This window comes from Plasmodium malariae, assembly GCF_900090045.1.
Source record: "Plasmodium malariae genome assembly, contig: PmUG01_00_39, whole genome shotgun sequence".
Taxonomy (NCBI): Eukaryota; Apicomplexa; class Aconoidasida; order Haemosporida; family Plasmodiidae; genus Plasmodium; species Plasmodium malariae.
Genome location: NW_021638312.1, coordinates 239,002 through 258,979, shown reverse-complemented (window position 1 = coordinate 258,979; position 19,978 = coordinate 239,002). Strand labels below are relative to the sequence as shown.

At 17.8% G+C, this 19,978-nt stretch overlaps 3 protein-coding genes and 2 pseudogenes across 5 annotated transcripts; all 5 read right to left on the bottom strand.

The window, feature by feature from the left end:
* Positions 1 to 1,646: 1,646 nt before the first annotated feature.
* PmUG01_00067900 (Plasmodium exported protein, unknown function) lies at positions 1,647 to 2,519 on the bottom strand (the record flags this gene model as incomplete). The annotated part of the gene is made up of 2 exons (XM_029005455.1): positions 1,647 to 2,303; positions 2,433 to 2,519. 2 exons carry the CDS (start codon positions 2,517 to 2,519, stop codon positions 1,647 to 1,649), a joined length of 744 nt encoding a protein of 247 aa, XP_028859159.1.
* A 3,922-nt stretch (positions 2,520 to 6,441) lies between these two features.
* Positions 6,442 to 7,311, bottom strand: PmUG01_00067800 (Plasmodium exported protein, unknown function; the record flags this gene model as incomplete). Its single annotated transcript, XM_029005444.1, has 2 exons — positions 6,442 to 7,095; positions 7,225 to 7,311. The coding sequence occupies 2 exons, from the start codon at positions 7,309 to 7,311 to the stop codon at positions 6,442 to 6,444; spliced, it is 741 nt and encodes a 246-aa protein (XP_028859158.1).
* Positions 7,312 to 10,171: 2,860 nt separating this feature from the next.
* On the bottom strand, positions 10,172 to 10,919 carry PmUG01_00067700 (annotated as a pseudogene). Its single transcript is given in 6 exon segments — positions 10,172 to 10,330; positions 10,345 to 10,431; positions 10,445 to 10,540; positions 10,554 to 10,634; positions 10,649 to 10,846; positions 10,860 to 10,919. Coding segments are annotated over 6 exon segments (681 nt in total).
* A 3,440-nt stretch (positions 10,920 to 14,359) lies between these two features.
* PmUG01_00067600 (fam-l protein) lies at positions 14,360 to 15,344 on the bottom strand (the record flags this gene model as incomplete). Its single annotated transcript, XM_029005433.1, has 2 exons — positions 14,360 to 15,130; positions 15,258 to 15,344. The coding sequence occupies 2 exons, from the start codon at positions 15,342 to 15,344 to the stop codon at positions 14,360 to 14,362; spliced, it is 858 nt and encodes a 285-aa protein (XP_028859157.1).
* Positions 15,345 to 17,880: 2,536 nt separating this feature from the next.
* On the bottom strand, positions 17,881 to 18,562 carry PmUG01_00067500 (annotated as a pseudogene). The gene is given in 4 exon segments: positions 17,881 to 18,228; positions 18,243 to 18,281; positions 18,295 to 18,417; positions 18,431 to 18,562. Coding segments are annotated over 4 exon segments (642 nt in total).
* Positions 18,563 to 19,978: the final 1,416 nt, after the last annotated feature.

Genomic DNA, 19,978 nt, shown 5'->3' with positions numbered 1-19,978 from the left:
ATTTCAACTATGTTATTCAGAACAATCAATATATTTTAGTGTTATATTCTGCACTTCCTAAATATATACACATTAAAAAAAATTATACACGTGTTATTTAATTTACTAAAGAGTACCTTATAATATCTATGTAAATGTGACAACTGAATCATGTATTAATATTGTAATATATTATAATTTACAAATGAATCAAAAATAGACCAAAATTTAATAAATTAAAAAAAATATTTACTATTAATGGAAAGCCAGTGTCATTAGAATTATTATACATTACACACATTTAATTAAAAATACCACTAATAAAATATAGTAATTCATTAAATTATCTTTGTTAAAACTTATCTAATATATAAAAAAAATTATTACGGTTTAGTTAATAAGTTACAAGTAGATGATTTTCTTTTTTGAATTTTTAATTAATGAGAAAAACTATAATTATAATTTTGATGAAATTATTAATTGATTAAATAAATTATATACAACTTCGTATATATTCAAAATAATATTAACTCTTTTCTTATTATATAAATAGAAAATCGTAAATAAAAACAACATATAATAAAATATTTTTCTACATATTTTTATAATAGACCAAAAAAACAATTCATTTATTCTCATTACCATTAATGAAATTTTTCATTTTTATAACAGTACAACACTTTCATATATTTTTATTATTATAATATGGCAAATAAAAACAAAAAGACATAATTTCAGCACATTGTCTATTAATACAAGCTTAAGTTCAATTTATTAATGTAATCATTTAAAGATTTAAAAATAAAAATATAATTTTTATATTTATTTAAATATTTCCAGTAAACTTATATATTTAATTCAACTATTTAAAATTTAATTAGTACTACAATTAAAGCGAACATTAATAAAATAAAAATTTTTAATTATTCATTTAATTATAAAGGTATAAAACCTATAAATTAGTAAACTGTTTATAAATAACACTTATTTTCGTGAGACTACATTATTATTATGTATCTATAGAATAATATTTATGTTGTCAAAAAACACCATACATATATTAAAAAGGTTTTTATAGTAATTATGTTTCGTAACATATTTCAAAAAAAAAATATTGTAAAACAAAGATTATGTTTTATATTTAGCAAAAAAAAAAAAAATAATAAATGAAGATCTTTTCACCAGAATATACTAAAATTGCCTTAATAAATACAAAAAAGATACATATACTGATTATTTAAAACTAATAATGCATCTAACTAATAATATAAAAATGTTAGTCATCTTGTAGGGCAATAAGGTAAAAAACAGAAAGAAACAATTTTACATCAAATATGAATTATCACACATTCATACAATTATATATTTTATTCCAATCAATATTCTTCTTAACGCACATACATATATATTTTTTTCAAGAGAATACATGTAAATACGCATTTATACATTTGATGATGATGTCTATTGTCAAAATGAAACAATAGTTTAAAATACAAAATGAAAATTATTAAAACATTCAAATTCACAAAAAAAATTGTAGACGTTTATTTTTATTTTTTCATATATGATGGACTAGATATTTAAAGGTGAATTTATAAAAATTACGAAATTATATTTATGATTTTAATACATTTATATAAATAGGAAAAAAATTGATAGTAGTGTTTTTAAAAACCTATTTTACGGAAGTCGCGATATTGGCTATTATTCATTTTACTTTTTATATGTAACATTTTATCATATTTTTTAATCTTATTAAATATATAAATAGTTATTAGTAAAAATATTAAAGTCAATATATAGCTTAACATTTGTGCTGGTATCTCCCATTCTCGTAAAAAATTTAAGTTAATATTCCAGTTCTTAAAATCTATTGAAGCAATATCTAGTATTAGCCGTACAACAAATAAGAAAAACAAAGCGTACAAAAAGTATATTTTCTTTTTTTTACAATTTTTTAAAAAATTAAAATCAGAATTCATACCACACTTAACATTATTTGAATAATATATTTTGTCTAATATTCTTTTTCCAAAATGTGGATCTTTTCTTGGGCATACTAAAGATTTACTTTTCCTAGAATTTTCATAGCATTCTATATTATTTGATGAACTTTTACTTGGATGTATATTTCTTCCTCTTGTTAATTCAACATCGTTTAATACATATTTTTCTTTGTATTTTTCATTATTTGAAATATTTTCTTTTAATAATACAGTAATTGAATCCTTAATCGGCCTATATTTTGATAATAATCTACATGTTCTTCTATCTAGCTTTTTACGAAGATTGTAGTTTTCGTCCAAAGATATATTAAACTTATTCTAAATAAAATAAAAAAATGTAAATATATGTAATTTAAAGAAAAAATAAATTAATTCATATCTAATATATTAATAAAAAAACAACAATAATAATATAATACAAAATATTCTTAAATAATATTATAATACCTTATCACTGCTAATATAGCGCACCCAACTTAACCACATAAACATAAAAATTATATTAGAAAACAGTAACTTATTTTTTGTTTTCATTATGTTAATTAGTAATATTATAATATATATATTAAAAAAAAGTTAACACCATTATAGTTTATATATAATAATAAAGGTTTCTATATTAATTAAAAATTTTTTTTTTATTAATACTTCATACAGAACTTAATAAAATGCATATAAAAATAATATCTTTCATAAAAGAAATATTGAAAAATAATTATAAAATTTTTGTTTTAATGTTATTAATAAAATCTTAATTTGAATTAAAATAATGTAATCTAAGATCATTAATAAATACTCAAAATATATAAAATAATTATTTAATATGAAACTTCCTAAATAATATCTTATTAACATTTTTGAAAAAAAAAACTATTATCTGAATATTTCTAATTATTAGATTTATCAAAATTATAAAAAGTACAAATTGTAGCTGGTACACACAATACAACTGATTAAGACTTTATTAATTTCAGCTTTTGTTTTTATTACTATTATTAGTACATGCAATGTATATATTATAAAATTTAGTTCTTATAATTAAATGTTTTTAATTATAAAAATAAATGAAAAAATTAATTTTCTAAGAAAGGAATTCCATTCTAATTTATTTTTTAATAACTAACATAGAACGGATTTTTCGATGAAATACAATACATTGTAGGATATGGAATTTTCATTATAATTTTAACATGTGAAATTTTATATTTTCAAAAGTGTAATCCATATGAAAGCTTTGCTTCTTTATCATAAATTAATAAAATTATATATAGCTTATATTCTGGAAATACATTTTATTGTTATACATAATATATCAATAAATTTAAAAAAAAAAAAATTTTTTTCTTGTATTTTATTCAAATAAATGAATTAATATTTATGATTAAAAAGAAAAAAATTCATTATAATTTTGGTTAAAATTCATTAAATTAAGTAATAATAATTTTAAGAATAATTTATTTAAATATATTTCCAAATAAATGCTACATATATATTATTTTTTATTTAATATTATATTTTAATAATATATGTGAAGAAAATTATTCATAAATTTATTTACTTTTGTGATGAAAATTTTTGAACGAATGTAAAGGTGTTTTTATATTTTTATAAAAACATAGCACAAAGAGCATATATATAAAAGAAATATATACATAAATATGAGCTAAATAAATTTATTTTTCTAGCTAAATATATATTTTAAAAAATATAATATAACTTAACATTTTTATAATAAATGGTATGTAACAAGGTAAGGGAAAGCTATAAAATTATTATATACACAAAAAGTTATACTAATTATAAAAGAAAAATTTTCATATTAAATTTTATCACAAAAAAGAAAAAAAAGGATAAATTGAAAAAAAGAAAGAAAACAATTAAATATAAAACTTATTTTAAATTAAAAAAATAAAAATTCCCAAAATAGTATAATTCTAGATTTATTCCTAATATAAATCGAACTATAGTCTAATATTAAAATAACCATATTTAGTATTCCTAAAAAGTTTTATTATTTGAAGATTTCATAATTAAATTATATTAAACATCACTTAAATCTTATATATTCCCACAAAATTGAGGCATTTGTAAACCATTTCTTTTTTTTCTACGATATTTAATTTATTCCATGTTTAACATGTCTATTATAAGTTAATTTGTTTTTACATATATTTATATTGATCTTTAACGTTGACATATTTACACTAAAATATCATATAACATAAGGGCTTAATAATTTTTAATACTTTTATATTATTATATTAATTTTTTTATTTTGATTAATGATCAAGACAATAATAATACATAGTAATAATGTTTTTCAACCCATATTTGTTTGTAATAAATAATAAATATCTATTAAATATGTTCTACAAAAATTTTATTACTTAATTTTTTTATTATTTAATAATAATGTAATATCACAGTTGATATTTATTACGTAATCTTATAGCACTATTACTTTTTGGTACACTTATTTATGTATGCAAAATAATATAATGTAATAAATTATTTATTGTACGTTCTTGTATACATTTATTCCAACTTTACACATAATGATTTTATTTTCAGATATAATCATCCTTCTATCATATATAAATTTTTTGAATTAAACAATTTTATATTGATCACTTTCATAATATTCATTTTTATATATGTTTAGGTATCATTATACAACATAAGTCTCAAATAAGAATAATAATAGGATAATTTAATTTTATTATTTATGTTCTATCAGATCATTATAACATTGTTAATTTTTTGAAAAACAACATTTATTAATATGTTATTCATAAATTATATTATTGTGTATTGTATAATTTTTTCATATATAAATTAATTTCTATTTATTTTCATTTATTTCTTAATATAATGAAAAAGAAATTTTAATTCTATGGTAGTAGATATTAATTAACGCATAATAAGTACGATAATAACTAGTACTGTTTTCCTTTTATTATTATTAATATATATACATATTTTAATGAACTTGATTAATTGTATTTTATCTAATTTCATCACTAATGCATAAATAGATAAACAAATAAAATAATATTATATAAGGATTTCCACTAAACTAATTTTCATCCTAAATGTGATGAATATAATTTGTTAATAATTCCACAAAATAAGTTAAATAATTCTTTAAAGTGCTGTCCTTTTAAAAAGAATGTTAATTTAAATATTTTAAAGTTACTAAAATGTTTACTATGCTATTGAATGTGTGCAACTACCTATTACCATGTATGAATATATTTTATGCTAGATTCTTAAATTATTCCAAATTATATTTAGGAAAACGTAAAAAACAAATTTCTTTAAATTAGTTAAAGATTATAAATACATATGAATTTATATATGTACATTATTATATAAATTTTACCATATAAGTAAATATAAGACAAAAAGTAAAATTCACTGAAAGAAAAAAGATACAATATATTTTCTATTATACCATGTAGTTTGGCTTATTGGAAATGAGTATATACTAGAACCTTAAACAACCATGTTATTTCTGATTAAAAAAGTTATACCTAGAAAACAATTCTTTCTGTTACAAAATTTTGTTTTTAATTACAATGTAAAACTATATACATATATATATAATTATATTTTATTAATTCAAAAAAATATATATATATATTATCTATAACTTTTCTATATATTAGATATTTATGTAATTTTCATAAAATTTATTGAAAAGTACATATTAAGTAATTAATGTATCATATTTATATAGTGTAAGTTTGGTTTTAATAATCTATAATCACCTGAATTATTAATCATCTATATATAATTCATTTTTATAATGAATATTATATTATCACAAATTTATAATTTCTTATATAAATCATTCAAAATGCTAAATATGTGTTAAAAACCTATTTGTAGCAAATGAGTACGACTGTCCATTTTTTATAATACAATTTATAATAAATAATAATTAAACTTACCTCTTATTAAAAAAAATAATTACACTTATTTGTTTTTATTATATATAGAAAAAGATATTTACAATTAACTTAAGGAAAATCATACAATTTATTAACTAGTTAACGAAATAATCATGTTGATCAAATAAATGTAAATAAAATGAAATGAAATATTATAGTTGTACTTTTCATAGATAACATTATAAATTTTCTAATTTACTCAACGAATTATTAGAAATTTCCCATTTTTATATGAATTTTATGGAACATGCATATATTATATATGCTAGTATACATAAATACACATATATATATTATTCCAATATAATAAATTATATTCAAACAATTCTTTAAAACACAAATTAAAAAATTAAAACGATCACTTTCGTTAGGAATTTAGAATATATATATTTATAATTTATATGCATATATTCATGTATAAGTAGATGACGTCATATATATTAAATAATTGTATTCATATTTCCTATATTAACGTGTTATTTTAAACAATACTACATGTGCTTTTATGTCTTATTAAAAGTTTTTCCAAACAAAAAATTTAATACATTTTGAGAAAGTTTTGGTTTATTTTCATATATTTTTTCATATTTCATAAATTTTCTGAAAATATAAACAATACACATTATAAATAAGAATGGCATACATGCTATCAAAGCTACAGTTACAATTTGAAATGCAATTGATCCTACATTCTTCAATAAGGTATTACAAAATACATAACTTAATACTGTAACTATTATTAATCCTGCACCTATAACTGAATAAGGTGGAATAACTGCTAAAGCCACCTTTTTATATATCTTTTTGTTTTTAGTCATTTCATTAATAAACTTATTATCCTTAATTTTATGTATGGAATCTAACTGATTAAAGATATTTTTTTCACAAAACCTATCTATTCTACTAAGTAATGAGGACCTTTTTTCACTATCTAATTTATACAATTCTTCCATACTTAAAAAGCTTTCCCTTGATTCTCCTATTTCGGATTTAGTTCTACAGTTATTTTTATATTTATCTTCGTCCTGTAATGTAGCGTTACTATCGTCAAAATTTAAATACTCAATTGATCCCAAATCAAGTGGGTCATCTAATAATAGTCTATTACTTCTTAAAGTAATATAGCCATGTTGTTTATCTAACGATATGATACCCCTCTAAAAAAGAATAATCATTTTTAATTTATAAAAATATGTTTGCATACTGAGAAAATATTATTATTAAAAATAAAACATAAAACAATAGAATGAAAAAAAAAAAATATATATGAAATATTTTTGTTATACCACATTATTTATATCATAACTCATCCAAATAAAAAGCAAAAATGCAAATGTTTTATTAAAAATTAGCGACTTAATATTTTCTTTCATTGTATACTTATAGAATCCCATAATATATTAAATAATGAAAATATTAACTATATTCAAAATCTTTAAAATAATAAAGGAAACAGTTTATATTATTATTTTTGATTTATTTATTTTATTTTAAAGTAGTAAATTGAAGTTATATAAATATATTTCGAATTAAATTTTACATATGTAAAAAAATTTAAAATAAGTATAATTTTTATATAGAATTCTATTATAGAATATAAAAAACAAAATGACTATTGTTAAAAAAATTTAAATACAACTATACGCTAAATTCTTAAATTATTCGTTTTAATTTTTAAACAAAAATTTGCAGTAAATTTTTTTTTATTATTTAAACAAAAAAAAAATTATTTGTAAAACAAAATTATACAAGGTAAAATCAGGTAGAAAATATATATTAATATATATGCAAATGTTAGTTACCAAACATTTTATATTTTTTATAAAAAAATTCTAAATTTATACATGTCATGTAAAGTTTCATTCTGCATTTAAATAATATTAATTAATATAACAGAAAAAATGATAGAAAAATTATATGAAGTTATGATGTGAAATTTTGTTATATTATATAAACCTTAAAATATATCTATAAAAAATATAACTCCTTATATAAATTAATATATATTAATAAAACAAAGTTCATAGTTACTAAAAATCTATTATTATACATATGTTTTTAAAAGAATTATAATCATGATAACTATACAATTATACAAAGATTTTGCAATATTATATTTTGCCTATAAATCTGAATACAATTTTTTGTTATTTAATGAATTATTTAAAAGTATATAAAATACATATTTATATTATCTTCTCAAAATATAAATAAACATATACATGTAAAAATATTAATATATCTCAAAAAACAAAAAGGGAAAAAAAAGATAAAAAAGCTTATTAGAATTAATATAACTTTTTTGAATTACTAAATTATGTTAATTGAATAAACATAATTACTTTTTCTTCTAATTACATTATATATAAATATTTTAACATTCATAATAACTTTCGTTTATTATCTTTTACACTTTTTCATCCTTCTAACAACGAAAATTTTTAACAAATTAAATAAATATTTTTACATATAAAATTGCTAAACACATACAAATTTATAAAAAAAAAAAATGTTATAACTAACATTACAAAATAAATTAAATTAACATATAAGTTCTGTTTAATATAATGAAGATAATATATTAATAAATTTATATTCTAGAGCACTCCATGGAATTGTTTTTATTCTTGAACATTTTTTTTTCCCCCTTATTTTTAAAAAAAATATTTATTGTTAAATATTTTTAATTTCTTTAATATAAATACACGTATTTTTTTGATTCCAATTTTCTTTATAATAGATATTTACGTAATATTTATAAATTAGAAATAAATCAATATGCAAGCAATGGAACTAATTAAAATATAAATCTTGTTATTTTCATATTTACTGAACTAGCATAGAAATAAACAAAATAAATAATTGTTTACATAAGAATGCTACTGAAATTGAAATTATACTAGTAAATGCATACTATTTCTCGGAAATAAACTAACTGTCAATATTTGAACCATAACTCTAAATCTTAAAACTTTGTATATACGTTATAAAAAGAAAAAACTAATTTTTGCTTTTTTTGAATTAAAAAAATTACGCTTTAAATATTATAGCTTTATTAATACTCTATATAAATTATTTGTATACTCATATATATGAAAGATAATGTTAAATATTTAATATATTTATGTACTACTATAAAAAATGCAACAAATATACATTTACACATGATGAAGTAATATCCCCCAAATGTATTCATTTTAATTGCTCCTAATGATTATTTCTATACTTTTAAATGTAATTTAGAAATTTAAATCTATAAAAAAAAAAAAAGTTTATTCATATTATGTTTTAATATGTAATGAAATTTAATTCATTAATCTAATATTCCACAGACATGAAAAATAAAAATAACTTATATTTTTTTATTTATTTTCAATACATTATGTATTTAATAAATTTTTTTTTAAATTTTATTATCACTTCAATTAGTAAAACTCATATTATAATTCGTTTTAGATTTCACTTAATTTTCCTAATATTAGATCCACACACTGATAAGTAATCATAAATAATCCATAATTGTTAACAATAACATTTTAATATATAATTATAATTTCACATTTAATTGATGAAAAAAAAATTGAAGTTTCATAAAAATATTTGTACAATTAATATCTTTTATAAGGTATATTACATAACAGATATATAGTAGAATATATATTAAGTTTTTTCCTAAGTAATAAAAGTATATACGCACATATCAATGTAACTATATATACTTACTTTCTTTCATTAAAACATAGAAAAAGAACCACGCATTTTTAATATAAAAATTATAAAACATTTTATTAATATCCTTAACAAATAATAATTTTATTGTAGAAAATAATATAAACTGAGAAGCAGTACATATTTAGTACAAATATATATTTTGACAGTTTTATAAATAAAAAATGATTGAGTCATTATATATTAATTTAAAAAAAAAAGAATATATTATTAATAAAAATCTATTTATACCAATAAACAAATATATAAAACCATAATATTTAGTTGAATTAACACTATACATTATAATATAATTATAAAAATATAAAGATATTAAATTCAAAAAAACGCTAAGAAAATATATTTTTGCTATTGTATGTAGAAAAAGACCAAATATACTCATGTGGCTATGTGATAGTATATGATATATAGATAGTTTTACTAAGTAGATAACAAAAAATATTATATATACTATTTCATACTAATAACTTTTAAAAAGAATAATACATATTTTTATTATTTATTTTACATAGTCTCTATCTTAATTTTATTATATTTTTCATTATTTATTAAGATCTTATGAGCTTTTATTACAAGTATAACTGCTAATATAGTTATAAGTATACCAAATATAATTAGGTAAATATATCCTTCTGATAATGTTTGTTTTAGATTATCGGACAAGCTTCCTATATATTCCCAACATTTTTTAAATGGTTCATTTCCTTCAAATAAACCTGTAACTCACACGTCCGCAATATGGATAATCCTATTTCTAACAACAAAAATATTAAAAAAAATAGCAATTCCAAATCCGTATCTTCTAAATTTTTTTTCTTTTAAAGTTATATCTCGAAACATCCTGTTTTTTTCTACAAAATGATCATAACATTTTTTTTTTTATAAGTTTTTTTTCAAAATGGAAATGCTTTCCATCAAATATTCCATTATTATAATCTATAACTTCTGTAAAGTATCGTGCCTTATTAAATATACTGTTACATTTTGAGCATTTTTGCTTTTATCCCAATTTTCATTAACATATAATTTTTTTTTCTCGTTCACCATATTATTTGACATATTTTCTTTTGAATGTACCATATCTGGATGTCGATCCTTTTTACATTTTCCTAATAATCTACACGCTCTTGTACTTATATTACTAATAACATTATACTTCTTATCCAATGATTTAATAAAAATACTCTAAGGAAAAAAAAAAATATTTATTAATTAATGGTATAAATAAGCTAACAGTAAAAATTATAATTAAATAAAATAGATCAGGAAAAGTACCAAAAATAAAATTATCCTTAAATAATATTATCATGCCTAATCAATGTTCTAATGGCATACCCAATTTATAAATATAAATGTGTAAATTTTAATTAAAAGAAGTAATTTAATTTTTTTTTCCATTCTATAGATCTTTATTATTCTAATATATCTAGTAAAGAGGAAATTAATAGTAATAAAATATTCTTATATTTATAAAAGGCAATATGTATATTTTTTTATGAGAAAATAATAATATTTATATAATTAAATTGCATATTACAACAAGATAAAAAAAAAATAACTTTAAAAATGTACTATAAATTTTTTATCTGTATTTTATTTAAAAATAAAACTAAATTTAATTACCATAAATTAATTTGATACCATTCATAAATATTCAAAATATATAATTGAATTACTTAATTAAACGCATTAAATAAATTTTTTTTTAATCTTTTTCTGAATAAGTTAATAAAAAATTAAGTTAATTTCATACCATATGGAAATTTTTGGTTTATATACAATAGAGAATATACAGATTATATTTATGTATTACATTAATTCACATATTATAGAATCAATTATTAATTTCAAGATACTATATACTATTAAAAATTATAAATTAGATGTAATTATATTTTATAATAATTTGATATATTATTCTTAAAAATTATTAATTATTGTAGCATTAGAATAATAGCATTAATAGTAATAATAAGTTAAAATAACGACGTTTTGTACAATGTTATTGATTACATAATTTAGATCACGTTCATTAGCAAATATATAAGCTTATGCATTCTTTAATATTATATAATATATATATAAAAACATATTTATATTATTTTGTTTTATAAATGTAAACAAATATATTCTAGAGGTAAAAAAAACAGGTTTTTTTATTTATGTATCATAGTGTTTGAAATTATCTTATTAAACTAAATTTATTTCATACTCATTTATTATATATGAAATATTTTATAATATATTAACTTAATTTCTTTTATTTTTTTTAATAATATATATATATTTAGAATAAATATTAATATAAGAAAAAAAAATGAAAAAAATTGGATTAGAGGTAAAAATATTATAGAAATATTTTATGTATCTGTATTAATTTTTAAATATTTCATATTAATAACTTTACAAAAAAGAATAATCTACAGAGCATATTATATACGTAGCAAATAAGAAAGGAAAATAATATTATTTAAAGAAATATGTGATATAGTAATCCTGTTTATAATATTAAATTAATATGTTATTTTTTATTTATTCATTTACAAATATATAGTTTAAGCAATATAATTTAAAGATGTAATATAAAAAATTCACATAAATAAATATCATTTTGTTGAAAATACCTTTAAAAGAAAATATATATTTTGTTCAGTTATTTCTATTCATTATATATAATAATAGAGAAACTGATATTTATGAAAATAGTACATGTACAAAATATCATTGAAATAATCTAATATTAAACTATTTGGTTTTTTTACTTAAAATATTATTTAGAAATAATTAAGAAAATATAAAAATGAAAAAACAATTAACCTTAATATAATACTTTTAAATTACTAAAAATTTATATAAATTAACATTAACATACTTTTACTGTTTTAAATTATTTAAACTGTTGTCACTATAGTTATATGGTTCTTATTTAGGTACCCTTTATTGTTACAATAATTTAGGTTTCTCACTTTTTTGCTTTATATTAATATTTGTATATAAAATATATAATAACACACGTAGGAATATATAATAATACATACATAACTTATAATAAATGTACCCAATATATAATAAAATTTTGTTATATATTCAGTTGTATTAATAATTAATCATCCTTGAAATTGTTCGATCTTCTAAAAATACTTTTCGTTTTATTTACTATTAACCGTACATATATTTGTATAAATTACTTATTGGATTTCTAGTTAAAGTATTGTGTGCAATTTTATTACATTTTTTATAGTATAGCTAATTTTTTTATTAAATAACCATATCATGAAATATAAATACATATATATATGTATATACATATATAATCCTATTAATCTTGCAATAATATTTCCATTCAATCGTAAATTCGATATTATTTTCGAAATTTCACTATTTTGAATAAATCATATATATTATTGTCTTGTACCTTTAAAAGATGATTTGTTGAATGATATATTTATAAAATGTGTTTTATTTTCTTTTTCTCAATACTTTCAACAGGCAATAGATAAATATATTTTTACATTTACAATGGAAATTTAGGTTCTAATTTATGATTATTATTTCTTTAATATTATTATAATAAATTTGTTACATTGTTTCTCTTATACTATTAAATATAAAACATAAATATATGTTTATAATAATATACATTTTAAGTAATATTACATTTGAATAATATACCATTATTTAATGCATTTAAATTTTATAACACTATGGTCTTGAGATATATATACTATATATATGCATTTATTTTTATAATTAATACAGATAATATACGATGTTCTTTAATTTTATATAAGTTCACATGTATACATGCATGTCACTGAAAAAAAAAATATAAGAACCTGTTAATTTTATAATTATATTTTATACTTCAGTGCAAAACTTTTTATTTCTATGAATATTTATTTTATTCGTATATTAATTTTAAATTATAATCTTTATATATACATATACATTTTACATGGTTAATTTCTATTATATATTATACTAATTACACTGTTTATGTAATTATTCATACATATCAATATGGTACTTCATTTTATCCATTTTTCGATGACACTTCCCTCTATAATGAAAAATTCTTCTGATGTATTATTTATACTAAAAAACATAAGTATTCTAGTTTATTTTAAAGAACAATATATATATATATATATATATATATATATGCAACAAAATATATCCACTTTATTACATTAATTACAAAACAAAACACACCTATTTTTAATTTAAAACCAATAATATATTTTTTAAGTACTTTAACAAATAACAATTTTATATCAGAATAAGAGAAAAAAATGGAAAGTACCACTTTTTATAGTTCAAGTATAAATTAACATATACCTTCAATAAAATTATGTGAAATTTCTCATAATACATTAATTATAACTCATATATATATCTCTTTTAAAAATAAATTTATAAGAAAAAATATATATATTAAACCTTAATATATAGTTAACCTTAGACAATACATTAAAATACTCATTTTAAAATCTTAAAACATTAAAATTCACAAAAAATCCGAGAGCACATATTTGACTCTTTAGTACAATAAAACATATATATAATAGATGCATTTATAAAATTTAAGCATTATGGATCTAGTTAAAAGGTACATAACTAAATATTTTACAGATAATACATTATATTAAATAATACAGAACCCCAAAAAAAAAAATTACCTTACTATTCATTTTACCTTTTTCTGAACTTAATTTTTTCATATTTTTTAACTTTTTTATGATAATAAATTATCCACGATATAAATGTGACACCTAATATAACGAAAGGTAAAAAATAAATTACAATACCGAAGAAAGAATCTAATACACGAGGAATGGACTTCCCACTGGAATCAAATGCAGGCATAAAGAACGGCTTTAAATATATAGCCCATTTTCCCCCTACAAGTTCACTAAACTTTCTGCCAAATGTCTTCATCCATTCACCACATCCAAAAGCTTTCAATATCTTATATAACCCATTTTGAACACCGTAACCCACAGATAAATCTAATATGAATGATATCAGTAAAAAAGAGAATAATATTAAAGGTAAAGCAATTCGTAATACGTACATTTTTCGTATAACTTTTTTGTAAATTTGATTACTAATTGTTCTGTTGTTTTTAAGAAAATCTTCAAAATCAAGTTCTTTGAATATTTTTTTTTCTAGATGAGAATATTTTTTTGTTTCAAATATACAAGATTTTTTTTTCTTATCTTGTTTGTGTCTTCTCGGATCTTTTGATGAATTATCGTTTGTTTGATTACCCTTACCTTTGGATAATTTTTCATAATTATGTATATCTTTTTTTTTGTAATATCCATTATTTCGTATATCATTTTTTAATACTAAATTAATTGATTCCTTATGTTGTATATATTTTGCTAGTAATCGATAATTTCTTGTAACTAATGTGCTACTAACCTTGTAGTTTTCGTCCGTGGATTTACTAAATGTACTCTAAAAGAACAAAGGAAGTAATTTTTATTTAAAAGAATAAATAAAATCTCTCTAAAAAATAGGATTAATAAAAATAAAACACAAAAAATATGAATAGCGTACATGTCCTTATATAATATTATCACACCATATCACTCTTAAAATGGTATATCCATGGTAAAAGGAAAAACGCAGAAATGTTAATAAATAAGGTTGTTTTAATTTTTTGTTCCATAATATTATTTTTTAATGTTGTAGCATATTAAGGAAAAAGTTAACAATTATTTAATAGCCGTCGGAATAAAAAGGATAATATATTAATCAATTAATTTCATAATTATTTTTATTGTTTTATTTTATTTTAAAAATTTCATAAAATGTTTATAACTTCAATGAATGTAGTAACAAAGACAAGGAAAAATAACGTTATAATTATATTATTTAATTTTTATATTAATTTTATTTTTTAATATTATTTTTCATTAAAATAAAATAATATAATTTCATTCATAAATATTCAAAATATATGTTTCAAATATTTACTGTAGTAGTCTAATTAAATAACAATTTTATTAATTCTTTTAAAAATAAAATAAAAAAAATATATTATTTACTTAATATTTATAAATATTGAATTTATCTAGTATATGAAATATAGAGAATATAAAATATATAGAATATAGGTAATACATTATCCCATATATTCTGATAATAACATCTAAATTTAACGATATTTTTCTATTAATAGTTCTAATCATTCTAACATTATATTTTTGAGAATCATTTTATTATTCTTATGTTATATTAATTATTTTAATAGTATAATAATAGCTATGACAAATGAATAAAACTATACTGTGTACAACATTTATGGCATATTGAATATTCCACTTTCATTCTTTTAAACTCTATATTAAACATAAAATATCGAACATAAGCAATTCCATGATATCCATAAAACAATATTTATTATAAAGAAATATAAATTTTAATGTTTTATTTTTTTATAATTATTAATAATTATTATTTTTTTATTATATTTAACTCTAGCCATTTTCGTTGATGAATTACTTTTAAATTCATTTCTTGATATATTTTCTTTTATTTTTTTATTTAATTTTATATACTTAGAAGAAACGAAATAATAAAAAAAAATAATTAAGGTATAGTGTTATTCTTACAGGAAACCTTTCATTTCCATTATAACCTTACTAAAATAATATATTAGATATATTCTCTGAATAATAATATTTTATAACATTTTTTATTATCAAACTATTTTTATTACTACAATTCAAGCAATTTTTTTTTAAATATATATGAATTAACAGTTCTTTATATATCGTAATAAAAAAATTAATATAGGTATCCTCTTATTTATAGGAATAAAGTAGAAATACAAAAAATAAATAATATTTTAAATAAAATTTCTACTAAATATAAAATTACAATAATAAATGTTAAATATTATTTAGAAATAATATGTACTTTAAATATCTATTTACTAACTAACAGTAAATAAATAACTTATTATTTTTTTTTCTACTATTTAAAATATTATCGTTATAAATATGGAAGAATTTGTAATATTCCATTTGTTCTACATGTAATTTTATATATCCTTAATAAAAAATATTTACTTAACATATTCGCAGAAACCCCACAAAATAATACAAATATATAAATAATACCTACGCATGATAAAAGAATTGTAAAAATGTATATTTATTTTAATAATAATGATAAATTATATTTTTATATATTACAAATATTTAGAAATTTACATTTTTATGAGGGAACAAATAGGTATTTGTATATTTTATCAATTATTAATTAATTAAATTTAATTAATTAATAATTTAATGGCATAAAGCATAAAAACCATATGCAGTATGCCTTATTATAAATATTCAAAATAATTTGTATTTATATAATTTATGAAGTATCGAATCAACTGTACATTTAAGAACAATAATAATACAATACTTAGTTATAACTCGTAACGTAAGGATATTGATGACGAATTCCTAAATTAGTAATATATTACAAATTGCAAATAATTAAAAAGTTTTTTTTTTTGTTTTTATTATATATTTATAATTACACATTATATAAGGTAAAATATAAAAATAAACAACCGTTAAAATAGTTTTTATAGTTGCTACATTTTATAAAATATTTTAAGGAAAAAATAACTTATAATATAAATATTAAATATTTTTCTAACTAAAAATAATTATTATATATATCATTTTAACAAAATTATATTTACTTCCTTATATTAAGTACAAAACAAAATCTATTTACTGTATACTTCAAAACAATAACACCTTTTTTTAACATGGACAAATAATAATTTTTTATTACAACAAAATAAAAAAAAGAACTAAAAAACTCTTATGTCAAATGTTAATTTTCACATGTCAATAAGATTATGTTAATTGTACTGTTTTATATTTATTCTAAAAAAAAGCATATATATTTTATAAAATTTTATTTAAACAAATATATATATTACAAACATAATTAAGTTGAAACAAGAATAATGATATACAAAATATATAATACGGCAAAATTAAAATTTACATAAAAGCTAAAAACATAAATTTTTATAGTTCCGCACCAAATGGAGAAAGCATTCTCATAAGCATCTATAAAATATAATCAATTATGTGTATATTTGATAGGCATACAACTAAAGATATTACACATATTACTTCTTACTAAAGACATCTTCAATAAAATAATATATATTTTTTATATTCATTTTACTAAACCATCAGCTGAATTATTTCATATTTTTCATTATTCCTTAAAGTCTTAGTAAAGACTATTATAATTACCATGGCTAATATAACGACAAGTATAAAGAAAGATACTATATATATATTCTTTTCCCTTAAATCTATTGCTTTGATATACCCTTCTACTTATATACAAATATCTTTTGTTAAAACATTTTGATGAAGCCTACAATCTAAAATGCTTAAAGAACATAATACATATAATATTGGTAATCTAATTGCGAACACCGAAAACACAAAAAATATAGCAACTCCAAAACGGCAATTCTTAAATTTAATTTTTTTTAAATCTATTTCACGAATTCTCAATTTTTTTTCAAAAAAATATTATAATTTTTTTTTGTCCATTTTTTTGGAAAATTGAAATATTTTTTTATCAAACATTCCACTAATATAATTTATAACTTCTGTGTAGAATTGCGCTTCATTTAGTAAACGTCCATTTGATTTTTTGTTTTTACTTTGACCTCTTTTTTTACTTTTAGTAATATGTTTTATTTCTGAATCTTTATAATTTCGTTTCGCTCCTTATATTTCTGTAATAATTAATTTTTTTTTTCTGCTCGTATTTTGCCGCTGATGAATAATTTCTTGTAACTAACATTGTAACATTATGGTAATATTCATCCATATAATTATTAGGTGCACTATAAATAAATAAAGGATATATATGTTATTTAATATATAAATAATTTCATACTAAAGTAAAAATTTATTAAAAATAAAAAAATATGAAAATAAACAAGAAAAATTTCCTTAAATAATATTATCATACCAGAACATTGATAAAAGAGTAAATCCAAATTATAAGGAGAAACGCACAAGTTTCTATAACTATAAGTTAACTTTTTGTTTTATCAAATATTTATTTAACATATATAAAGAAAATAAATTTAACAGTATTATACATCTAATGATAAAGTCGGCTAAATTTATTTTAAAAAATTATTTTTATTATATCCTCAAAAATACTTAATATTATATATGTAATTATAATATATTTTACTATATATATAAAGTAAAATAACTTCAAAACTTATGTAATTTTTACCGTATATTATTTAAAAAAAAAAATAACTTCAATCAAAATAAAATAATTTAAAATTATTTATAAATATTCAAACATATATATATTTATTTAATGTAGTATACTAATTGAATATTTTTTTTATTAATACCGTTAATAATAAACCACTAAAAAAATATGTGATTTCTTGTTATAAAGAAATTTTTAGTTTATCTATTACATAGAATGTACAGAATATATATGGAGAATACCACTCTGTATATTAAAAAAAAATGTTAGTTATTTTACGGATGCTATAATATTAATAGTTCTAACTTTATAAAAATTGTACTTTTTCAAAACTAGTTATTTTCAATAATATAATCATTATTAATAGTAATACACAATATAAAAAAGTACATTTTGTGTTGTTTATGATACATTCTTATAGTTTCATCTTAAGCGCATACATTCCATAATATCTACAATCTTTAAAAAATCAAATATTTACATTATTACGTAATCCACTCTATTAATATATATATATTTAAAGGTAAATGAAAAATGGTTCTTTTTGTTCTTATTCTAATAATGGAAAATTATAATTTTGTATTAATTTGTACTTACACCAATATTTTCGAATGAAGGTCTCTATATTCATCCACAAAATATATTTTTTTTTAAGTAAATATATATAATTATGAGAGATAACAACATAATAAAAAATCGTATTAGATGTAAGAATGATATAGAAGTAGTTCAAACAATTTCATCAATTTTAAAATATATCAACTTAAATATATATATATAACTTACAGGATATAATAAATACATAACAAGTAAGAAGGAATAACAAATTAATTGTCTAAAATATATGATTTAGTAATATTTCACCTTATAATTTTAAAACAAATCTATTTTTTTTATTTATTATTTTAAAAATACATAATTACTGAAACATATTTTACAGGTTCACTATAGTAAGTAGAAATAAATATATGAATAGGTAATAATGCGTTAAAGAAAATTTTAGAAGCATAGTTATATTACACCAAAATA